This window comes from Artemia franciscana, chromosome 14, assembly GCF_032884065.1.
Source record: "Artemia franciscana chromosome 14, ASM3288406v1, whole genome shotgun sequence".
NCBI lineage: Eukaryota > Metazoa > Arthropoda > Branchiopoda > Anostraca > Artemiidae > Artemia > Artemia franciscana.
Window position 1 is genome coordinate 28,631,247 of NC_088876.1, and position 12,495 is coordinate 28,643,741.

General features: G+C 33.8%; 2 protein-coding genes across 3 annotated transcripts in view; both read right to left on the bottom strand.

Moving 5' to 3' along the window:
• The window catches only part of LOC136035538 (S phase cyclin A-associated protein in the endoplasmic reticulum-like), a 598,516-nt gene that overhangs the window by 276,221 nt on the left and 309,800 nt on the right, over positions 1-12,495 (bottom strand). The window lies entirely within an intron of this gene.
• LOC136035772 (uncharacterized) overlaps positions 1-12,495 on the bottom strand; it is a 97,437-nt gene that overhangs the window by 15,839 nt on the left and 69,103 nt on the right. Inside the window, 2 exon segments of the mRNA XM_065717743.1 lie at positions 655-794; positions 6,792-6,970. Of these exon segments, the coding sequence (XP_065573815.1) occupies positions 655-794; positions 6,792-6,970 (319 nt within the window).

Genomic DNA, 12,495 nt, shown 5'->3' on the forward strand with positions numbered 1-12,495 from the left:
CAATGAGTGGGTATGAGATTTTTTTTATGATATTTTTTATGTGATTTTCTTATTTATCCCCTAGTCTTGTCTATCCCTGGCTATATCTTCTATTATAAAGGGGATTTTGTCACCTTTGTTACCTTTCGTCACCGTTGAATTATAAAGGGGATGAATTATAAATTACATTATAATTATAAATTATTATTAATTATAATTATAAATTATAAATTACACTATAACTTATAATTAATTATACATTAATTATAAATTATAACTGCATTATAAATTAAGGGATTAATTATTAATTAATTATAAAGGGGATTTTGTCACCTTTGTCAGTGACCAATAATCGTTGAGATTTATGACGAAAAATAACCTTCAAATCACGCAGAATAAGTTGCAAAAGCAGCAGAACAATTAATTCAGTACCACGCGAAACATCCATGAATCAACGTTCCATTTTCCGTGCAACCCCCAATTACCGGTTTTATTTATAATTATATTATTATGTCTTACGAAAACAAATAACAAATTTTTTCAGTTACCTAAACAGTCAGTTCTGTGTATATTATTATCTTTTTCTTCTATGAATCACCAGCTAAAATGATAATTTGCAGAATATTTATTATAATAAATAAGCGAGTTGGATTTTCAGCAACAGGAAATACCTACCTTGACCCAATATATCCAGAGGTCACGACAGCTTCACCAGGCCCAGCAAGCATACAAGTTAGATTATATCTTTTGTCCTTAGATGTCTGCACAAGTTCACTAAACTGCACAACGACTATGTTGGTTAGTATATCTGAATACTAAAAGGAAAAAGATAAAATCAGAATTGATTAATAAACTTCTCATTAATAAAGATAAACTTTCGGACAAAAAAGAAAAAAGTAGAAAAAAGGTAAAGAATACGGCATTGGACTTAACAACCCCTACCATTGGTGCTAATCTTTGTTTCATGGCCCTTCAGCCAAGAAGTTCAATAAAGGGTTGGGGGCCAGCAGTCTTGTGTTTTCGTAAGCCTCTCATGTTTTACTTTCCCAAAATTTCTCCAGGTACCCGTTCAGAGCTGGGTCGTCTTGAGCCGTAACTGCGTCTGTTTAACAGCAATGTAATCTCCATTATAACCTGAGGCGGGGGTTCAAAACCCATAACCCCCAGCTGGATACGGTCTTGATATGTATGTAAATACAAAAGTCAATCGTATCCTTTTGGCAAAAAAAGGTACTTTATAGATGGTTTAATTCAGAGCATGTGAAAACAAGAAATAAATAAAATGGCAATTATAGAAAATCCAAAAATTACGGAAAATCCAAGGTTTTGATTAGACGAAGAATATTAGGTAGGGGGTATATGATACAAGTACCTCGGAACCTTCTCAGAAAAGCAATCGGAGCTTAAAACAAGAGGTAATAGCACTTGTGACGAGGTCAGAAGAGCCAAGAGCTCATATGGTATGAGCTCAAGCAAAATTCTAAGAATCAATAGATGGCTTCAAACGAAAATCAGAGGCTTAATGCCGGTCGGGATTTAAAATAAGAGCTCCGAGTCACGAGGTCCTTCTAAATATCAAATTCATTAAGATCCGATCACCTACTCGTAAGATAAAAATACCTCAATTTTTCCTCTCCCTTCAGCCCCCCAGATGGTCGAATCGGGGAAAACGACTTTATCAAGTCAATTTGTACAGCTCCCTGACACGCCTACCGATTTTCATCGTCCTAGCACGTCCAGAAGCACCAAACTCGCCAAAGGACTGAACCCCACCACCTAACTCGAAACGAAAATGGTACCATTTTCTAACGAAAATGGTACCAAAATGATCAGAAAAAAATTCTGTACAACATACTAAAAGTCCCCATAAATCCGAGTGGGGCGAGTACCCGAAAAACAGGGGAAAAGGGGGAAATGCGGGGGAAAATGGGAAAAATGCCGAACATGCCCAGAATATAGTTTAAAGTGAGTTTTCTGGGGTTTTCACATACGCTGATTACGAAATTGACATCTAAAATTCAGTATAGAAAAAGAGTACTACGGAAAACGGGGGAACAGGGGAAAGAGGGGAGAAAAGAGAAGAATACAGGGTAGGGGTAGAAAGCGGTTTGAAAGATATTTTCTGGGGTATTCCTATCTGGTGATTACGAAATTGAGAAATAAAATGATATAAAAAAATCGATTAACATAAAACAGGGAAATGGGGGGGGGGAGGGAAATATACAGGGTAGGGGTACATCATTTTAGTACGATTTTCGTTTATATTGCAATTTTGTCCGGGTTCGACCCTTTTTTGAGCTAAAAGTTCTGGACTAATAGTTTAAATGAGCAGTGAAGCCAACTTCGATTCACTCGTATTAAATGCCATTTAGCAATTTTAGACAGTAGTATCTTCTTAAATATTAAAAATTATTTTGCAACTGTCCCATTAAGAAAATGAAAACCGAAGTGAAGTGAACTTAAACAAATACTTGATTGATATGATGGACATAAAAACGTCGAACGATCATAATAACTTGGAACGAAAATTACATGAAATAAATTGAAACTTGAAGTACTTTGATTAGAGTTGATATTTAAATTATGCTTGAAATTTTAATTAGTAAAAAAAAAGAAGTTTTTACAATCATTTTACAATCGTAAGGCAATTCGCAAAAACATAAACAGGAGGGCATGAGTTTTTCTCTTATGCTTATTCAATGAAGATAGCTTCTTTTTTTTATAGAGGTATCGCCACTTTTTTTTATTTTCCAGTTTTAGTCAAAATTGCTTGTATATAGTCCAAGTAAGTAAAAGACTAGTAGTCATCTTACTAGTTGACTACAAAAAAAAGACCAGAAAACAAGTTATTATAGTTATGAAGCTATTATATTAAGAAATTTTTATTTTTTTATGCGCTATATTAAAAAATTGGTAGTTTAGCGTTTAATATCAATCTGAATAATGTATATAGAATAATATATTTAAAACAAAGAACTATTTCGCTTTGTAGCTACTATCTTTGTCCTTTCTGGTAACAGAAAATGCTGACCTAGTTTACTCAAGTCGATGGGTCCTCGAATAAGCTCCTTTGTCGGATCCATTTCAGGTATAGGTTTCGTTAAGCAGTTTTCCATTCTTTTTTCACGCAGTTTAATTGTTTTTTTGTTCTTTTCTAAAACAAAGCTCTGACGCGTTTGGTTATTTATGTAACCTACTAACAAATTCTGAAAACTAATGATTAGTTCTAAGTTCTTTTGATCCCATTCTTATCAGGTTACTTAGGCAGTTATAAAACATAAACTGAGATAAAAAAAAAACCTTACCTTCTTTCAATACAAAAAAAAAGAAATTCCGACTGTTTTCCGAAAAATCCAAGTTGAAATTTAACCGATAAAGAATTCTTTGTGACAGTACAATGTTAAATGAAATTCAAAGTGCTTTAGTTTCGAACGAGGTTACGGAAAGAGCTTGTTTTGGTTTTCTCCGTATACTTACAGCTCAATTTGAAATGCTCATTGAATTGATGCTGTCAATTGACAGGTAATTTTTATAATTTGGGGGATCTTAGTGAAATTTCAACTTCGGCTTTTAGATTTTTAATTTTTAACAATAATGGAGGCAAAGTAAGCCAATTCGTCAAAATACAAAAATAAGAGGTTTAGATTTTCTCATAATTTTGTTCAACGAAGATAGCGGAAGAATTCGTCAAAATCTTCGCTGAATCGATGCGAAATCGTTACTCATTTTTTAATTTGGTCCAACAGAAACAGGACAATATTAATTGCTCCTTCAATTAGGGCCTTCGGGAGCCTTCGTTCTCAACAGTATCCCCCCCCTCCTCTAAAAACCAATCATGTCTCCTATCCCGGAAAAATATAGATATACCCGTATTAAAAAAAAAAAAAAAAAAAATCAGAAATGAATATGTTTATTATGATTGTAAAAACTAATTTTATTTTACTAATTAAAAATTCATGACTAATTTAAATATGGCCTAATTTAAATAATGACCGTATTAGAAAAATTCAGAAATGAATATATTCCTTATGATTGTAAAAACTTCTTTTGTTTTACTAATAAAAATTTCAAGGATAATTTAAATATCAACTCTAATCAAAGTACTTTAAGTTTCACCCTGTGGTGGTGCAGTGGATTTGACCTTAGCTTGGTAATACGGGACCCAGAGATCGAATCACGCTGCAGGAATGCACTACAGGGCCGACACAGGGACCTTAGTAGTCAAGAATCGTCGTTAATTCTTAAATACTAAAAACTTTAAGTTGCAATTTAATTCATGTAATTTTTATTTTCTTATTTGTCTTTTTTTTTCCACAAAAACGAACAAAAAACGAATAGATTTAAATAAAATATAAGTTTTTCTTAACAAAAGTAAAGAGGGGAAATATGTCTTCAGCAGAGTAAAACAAATTAATAGACATTATAATGAATAGTCAATAAAAAGTTAAAAGAAACAACTTAATAAAAATTAAACCAATAATGAACTTATAAGTTACAAAAAATAAACAAATATTCCACTCAAACTCAAAAAGAACAGAAATTACTAAATAATTGAACGAGAAAGTTGTCTGTCTTGCAGCCCAATTAAATTTTTTTTTAAACATTTATTGTAAAAGTTAAAAAAGTTAGAACAGTTTAAGAGATAAAACAGTTAAAAGAAACGGATATTAGACATAATAAAAAATAAAACCAATAATGAACTTAGAATGTACCCACAAATAAAATTGTTATTGTTATCATACTTAAAACAAACAAAAATTATTAGATATATGAAGTGGGAAATTTTTTTCCTTTAACTCCAATCAGCGCGATTGTTATTCGCACTTTACTGACAGCAATATATATTTTAAGCAATTTCAAAGCGAGAGAGAAATGAAAAATGGACTTTTTGTCAAATAAAAACTCAAAACCGTACCGAGAGTAAAGTGGTTACCTGGCTGCAGCTCATTCCCCCCCCCCTCATAACCCAAGGGTTAAATTTTACTCGTAAAAAGCTACAAAAATGCAAATAAACTAATGTTGATGCATTTTGTAAAGTTTTTTTTTGTAAACCCCCTCGAACTAAATACCCAAAACAATGCATTCAGAGGTGGTACCGTGTTTCAGACCCCCCCCCTTTTATCCCCTCACTCAAAGGTTCAGTTTTACTAATAAAATACAACAGCTAAAAAAATACATATAAATAAATTTTGACACGTCCTGTATAGTTTTTTTTTTAATACCCCCCCTCCAAAAATCATAGCCTCTCTATAAAAAAATAATCCTAGATATAGCCATAAAAAAAAAATAAACTGTTTACAATACATATTGTTTTCAATGAAATATAGTTTAGGTTTTGCAAAACGGAACAGAAGAGAAAGGAAGCACCAAGTTTTGTAAAAATTGACTAGTCCTGGGACGTCATTTTTGTTTGTTGAGTTGTGGTTAATGTTAAAAGAAATTAAAACTAAATTTTTTTTTATATTTACTTTTTAATTAAAAATGTAATAATTAAAAACTAAAATCCAAAAGCAATCAGGACCACATCAAAGAAAATTTTCAAGTTAAAAGAAGCAGTTTTACGTCAATATTTTTCTTTTAGTTTTTTTTTTTTCATTTAAAGATATGATAAAGATATTCAATTACCGTTGGAAAATGAATAGTTTTATTTTTTGGAGAAATCCATTTTATTCGTTGAAGTGAAGTTTTGCAATAACGAATCTATTCGGCTCTTTTATGCATTTCAAAGAAATATATTTGGAATGACGAAAGATTAATGGAAGTTTAGGGCATATCAGTTTGATGGAACCAGATTGATACAAAATGTAATCAAAACAAATTCGAGAACTTTCGCTGCTCTACTTATTTTTCAATGTTATAATAATAAAAGACAAATTACTTAAAATATGTATTAATTTCAGTAAAGTGCGAATAACAATCGCACTGATTGAGGTGCAAGGGAAAAATTTCTCACTTCATATATCTAGTAATTTCTGTTTGTTTTGAGTCTGATTAGAATATCAAGTTTATTTTGGGTACGTCCTAAGTTCATTATTGGTGTTATTTTTTATTACTTCTAATATCCGTTTCTTTTAACTGTTTAGTTGATTATTTGTTATAATGAATTGTATTGTTTTTATAAAATTATATACAAAAACAATTTTGTAATAATTCATAATAATTATAATTATAATTATAAACTTGTTTTTTTATTTAATCTAAATAAGGTTCGTGTATTGTCCTAAGACGAATTATTATTGAATATTATATATTATATATTATTATATAATATATACTGAAATTATATAGAATTATAATTATTATTGAAGTATCTATGAAGAATTCCCTGCAGTTTGACTGATTGATACTGTTTAGAATTTCAAATTTCAAATTTGGCATATTGGAATATCGGTCTTGCCGTTTCAAAACTATCATTTTAACGCAGAGCCTAATTATACAATTTTAATTTATTTCCCTGAGTTTTTCTTTGCAAAACACATAGCGTATCTTTTGCACATGATTACTCGTGGATATATTTGAAAAAATATACGTTCGTACAGCCTTAAAGATTTTGAAAGTGGCCATACCTTCTGCGTCCCACAGCATATACACGTTCATACAGTGGCCACAAGTATACGTATTTAAGATATACGAAAGTGGTCATAAAATATACGTTCGTACAGCTTTAAAGATTTTGAAAGTGGCCATACCTTCTGCGTCCCACAGCATATACACGTTCATACAGTGGCCACAAGTATACGTATTTAAAATATACGAAAGTGGCCATAAAATATACGTTCGTAATGCTTTAAAGATTTTGAAAGTGGCCATACCTTCTGCGTCCCACAGTCAGGGTAGCCTCTTGGTCCCGATATTCTGAGAGAACTCGTAGTTCCTCCATTGCCTCTGAAGAAGCATCGATCATAGTAGCCATGGGTGTATATGCGTCCAGTAAACCCCTCCTGTGTCCGCAGAGTGAATTCCATACCATCTTCACTACAAGTTTGCGAAACTGAAAAAGAAGACATTTAGAACATACCTGGCAAAAACACCTGTCGTAAAACACCAATTCTCACGCATATATATATATCTATATATATAAAAATAAGTTGTCTGTCTGTCTGTGGATCTGTGGATCAGGTGACGTCATGTTTCGGCTGACGTCATGAAATTAGTTGCCGTCATTTTTGCTTTGAAGGTGACGTCATTCAAGTTATATAAGACATATGTTCGCGTAGAAATCTATTAATGTTTAAGTTTACAATGACTGATGAAGATGCTAAAAGAGTCTATGCCAAAAAACTTGCTGCTGATAGAGAGAGTCAGAAAAGAAAGCGTGCCGAGGAACTACCAGAGCAAAGCGAAAGCAGACTTGCTGCTAAAAGAGAAAGTGAAAAAAGAAGGCGTGTCGAGGAATCAAAAGACCAGCAGGGAAACAGGCTTGAGGCTGATAGAGAAAGAAAGAACAGAAAGCATGCCGAGGAACTACCAGAGCAACGCAGAAGCAGACTTGCTGCTAAAAGAGAAAGTGAAAAAAGAAGGCGTGCCGAGGAATCAAAAGACCAGCAGGGAAACAGGCTTGAGGCTGATAGGGAAAGAAAGAACAGAAAGCATGCCGAGGAACTACCAGAGCAACGCAGAAGCAGACTAGCTGCTAAAAGAGAATGTGAAAAAAGAAGGCGTGCCGAGGAATTACAAGAACAGCAAGAAATCAGGCTTGCTGCTGATAGAGAAAGTAAGAAAAGAAAGCGTGCCGAGGAATTACAAGAACAGCAAGAAATCAGGCTTGCTGCTGATAGAGAAAGTAAGAAAAGAAAGCGTGCCGAGGAATCAGAGCAATCTGAAAGTTATCGCCTGGCATTCAGGTACAACCCAGTCGATGATTATAGCTTGAGTAGATGTGTTCAAATCGGGACAATGTCTAAAATTTGTCCCTATTGCAAGGCCTTGAAATTCAATGGTGAAACAATGGGAATGTGTTGCGCCTCAGGAAAAGTTAAACTTCCTCTATTGGCTGCACCACCAGAGCCATTGAAGACTTTCCTTACTGGAACTACGTCAGAATCTAAGCGTTTTTTGTCAAAAATCAGACAATACAACTCATGTTTCCAAATGACGTCGTTTGGAGCCCAAATCGAAAATCCAGATCAATTTATGTCTACTTTCAAAGTAAAAGGGCAAATTTATCATAAAGCAGGGTCCCTTCTACCATTCTCAGGCAAGAATCATAAATTTTTACAATTGTACTTCATCAGTGATAGAAATTCTGAATTGAATGCACGTTGCGAAATTTCTCCCAACGTTGAAAGGACAATCGTTTCCCAATTGCAACATCTTTTCCACGAAAATAATAATTTAGTGCGTCTGTTCAAAACAGCCATCGATTTGATGCCTACTGATACTCATAAAATTGTTATTTCCGCTGACAAAACGCCTCCTGGCCAACATGTGCGTAGATACAATGCTCCGACTATCGACGAAGTGGCAATCGTTATGGTCGGTGATCAGTTTTTACCTCGATATATTATTCTACATAAGCGAAACGCTCAGTTGTTAAGAATTGCTGAAACTCATCGATGCTACGATGCCCTACAATATCCTATCATTTTTTGGGATGGAGCCGACGGCTATCACTTTAATATTAAATTGATGAATCCAGCCACTAACAAAGAAATGAATAAGAAATGCAGTGCAATGCATTATTATTCCTATAGACTAATGATTCGGCAGGATGAAGAAAATTATATTTTAAAATGCCGTGAATTGTTTCACCAATTTGTCGTGGATATGTATGCTAAAATTGAATCAGAACGTTTGCTATATATCCGCCTGAATCAGACCAAGCTCCGCTCTGAACAATACATTCATTTGCGAGATGCAGTTATAAATGACGACTTGCCGTAAAAAAAAAACAATGGAAAACCTAATAGATGCCACAATCTTGACAGGGCCTTATGAGGGTAAGGCTGTTCTTATTCCTCGCATTCCCATGATTCCAACGGATCTGCTTTTTCAATTTAAAAGATTGCAATTCCCAATTCGATTAGCATTTGCAACCACCATCAACAAAGCTCAAGGGCAATCACTAGAAAAATGCGGTATAGATCTTAATACAGATTGCTTTACCAATGTACAATTGTATGTTGCATCTTTGAGGGTCGGTAAACCTGACAATCTATTTATACGCACAGACAATGGGACAGCGAAGACTGTTGTATATTCACAAGTTTTACGTAGTTAATTTGTATTGTATCTATCTATCTATCTATCTATATAAAAACGAGTTGTGTGTATGCATGTTTGTTTGTTTGTAAAAAGAGCGTTTGCATATGACGTCATTGTTAGTACATACGGCTTTGTATATGGACAGACAATGGGAAAGCCAAGAATGTTGTATATTCGCAATTTTTACGTAGTTTGAAACACATATATAAATCTATCTATATTCACAGGTGGGACACAGGGACACAACTACAATGGCGCGTAACTAATATGGCGCGTAACTAATATGGCGCGTAACGACTTACGCACGCGGGGGGGCTTGGGGTGGCGCGAAGCGCCCCACCAACAGCTAGTATATATATATATAAATATATATATATATATATATATATATATATATATATATATATATATATATATAAATATATATATATATATATATATATATACATATATATATATATATATATATATATATATATATATATATATATATATATATATATATATATAATGAAAAAAGAAATCACCAATGCAACAGCACAAACACATAAAAAAAAGGCAGAAGGAGAAAAGGAAGACTGTTTTCCTACATTAGTAATTAATATAGATCAGTACTTGAATGAGGCCTTAACCCTACTCATCCATACAATCACAATGGTCAAACAGCATAGCAATACACAATCAAACATAAAGAATAATCCATGGACAGGCAATCATGTCGCAAGTAAGTATGAGCCATCATTTACCAAATATGAAAAATAAAAAAATAAAAAAGACAAATAAATCAGTGGCAACAACCCAACACAAGGGCTCATCAGGAGAATACACACTTGCCTATAGGGTTTCGGCACTTTAAATTTCCTACCCAGACAAGTGGCGTGCCTACCCCAAAATCGCTATGGTATCCCCGTGCTAGGTATATATATATATATATATATATATATATATATATATATATATATATATATATATATATATATATATATATATATATATATATATATATATATATATATATATATATATATATACTATTATTTATAGTATTTGTATTATTCCTAATAATTTACGATTGATACCATACTCTCCCTTGTTGAATTCCGTCATAAGTTAAGATGTCTCCAATCACAATGTTTGATGGTTTTTCTCCTTTTTTACGCCTAATAGCCGGAAACATGTCCGGCATGTTTTGCATCCTGGCTTCTTCGAAGTGTAAACTTAGAAAGGTGATACTACTACTACTATTAACAACTCAGCACCAAGCTGCTTGAGGTCAATGCAGCTACACATGCTCCTCCTCCATCCCAATCTATACAAAGCCTCCCTCTTTATACCCTACCAGGAAGATCGCTTTTCCTTTAAATCTGAAAGGAGAGAGGTCTTCAAAAAATCAACAAGAACAATCTTCATTGAAGAAAGAGCCTGCACTGGGAAAGCACGATACAATTCATCTATTAAAAGAATCAAATAGTTAATCACCTTGTGGCAGCGTAGTGGATAAGGCCGCTTCTCTTGATTGAGGGTTTCATGGTTCAATCCCGCATGTCGCAAGGAATTTTTCACGTCTACTATTGAGTATATATTTTTTTCCCATCTATTTGGATCATTTTCGACTATTTGTTTCCAACTATTTTCGACTATTTGTTTCCAATATATATTTGTTACGCATGTTTTTGGTCATTGGATTTTTGTCTTGGAGGGGAGAGTGGGGTTGAACCTCCATATGCCCAGACTTTTTATTTCTCCATTTGCCAATAAATAAACACAGAAGAAGGTTTGAAGGATGTAGTAAAGGTTTCTCTCAAATCACCCTGGCTTCCATGGAAGATATATGCATTCTGCCCACAATACAGGAGAATTGTATATTCTGGAGAATTATAAGCTCATCTTATGCCAGGCAAAAAATAAAAACTTTACAAAATGCAGCAAAAATCTGTTTATATGTATGTGGTTATTTTTTACGAGTAAGACAGTTTTTTTCGTAAACATTTTCTCTGGCCAACAACATTATCTATTATTATCTCCTTTATATATATATATATATATATATATATATATATTATATATATATATATATATATATATATATATATATATATATATATATAGTCTTCTCGATCTACAAAATCTTTGTCATTATATTTGTAATTATGTGCTAGAGTATGTATGATGAAATGCATCCTACACATTATGTGTTCTATCGTATGTATTGAATATACACCTATATATTAAAGATTCTATGCATAGAATTCAACTTTTTTTAAATCAAACAGTGTCTCTTTGCAAATTAGATTTAAGCATTGCAAGTAAAATTTACCTTGGAGAGTCAGTAGTAAGAAACGAAGCGAAGTGAATTAAAAAATTGATTTTCTAATAGAATAAAAAAAATACAGGGCACGCCAAGTTGTCATTTATTTGGCAGTACTAAGATGCGTGATTTAGGATGTGTAAATTTATATAGGTTTAGTTCCTGACAAGCTCCATGGATTATTTGTGGTTGTATCATACAGCCTGAATTGTTGGTGCGAGGGGCTGTTCTACCGACAGTTACTTCGACTGGCTAAGGAGCTCTTGGTCGGGCCTCTATCAAATTACCTTCTATTGGGTTCAAATGCAACACATTGCTACCAACTGATACCTAACACTGCTCTTCACTGTGTGGCAAGAGCCACACTTTGGTTTCGTCTAGTCTCCGCAAAGGTCTAACCTCCGCAGTTTTTACGGAAAGTGTGAACCTCAGGCCGTGTTTATGAAAAAAAAAACTTCACATTTTCGAAAGCTGCGTTACAGTGTGGGAGTTGAAGCGGAGTTTTATATTCTAAAAGCTGTACAGCTGTGTCGACTGACTTGCAAAGGACTATCAGCAGCAAGTTTTTCGGCATAGACTCTTTGAGCAGCTTCCTCGGCTGTTGACATTGTAGGTTCTTCAGTCAATTTAATATTAAACATTTTTCCGTGAACGAATGTCTTAAATACCTTTAATGACGTCATCGTCATAATGACGACACGCCGACCTGATGACATGACGTCACTGGACCCACAGACACACAGACAACTTATCTATATATATAAAAATAAGTTGTCTGTGTGTGTGTGTGTGTCTGTCGAGTGACGTCATGTTTGTGTGTCGACTGACGAAATTACAGACCGGGATATCGGGACACAAATGACGACCAGGACACGGGCACATAGGGAATATAAATGACGACCGGGACACTCAAAGAGAAAGCGACCGGGACACAAGGAATGTTCGATTAGCAATCACCATCAACAAAGCACCGGGACACAAATGACGACCGGGACACAGCGAGT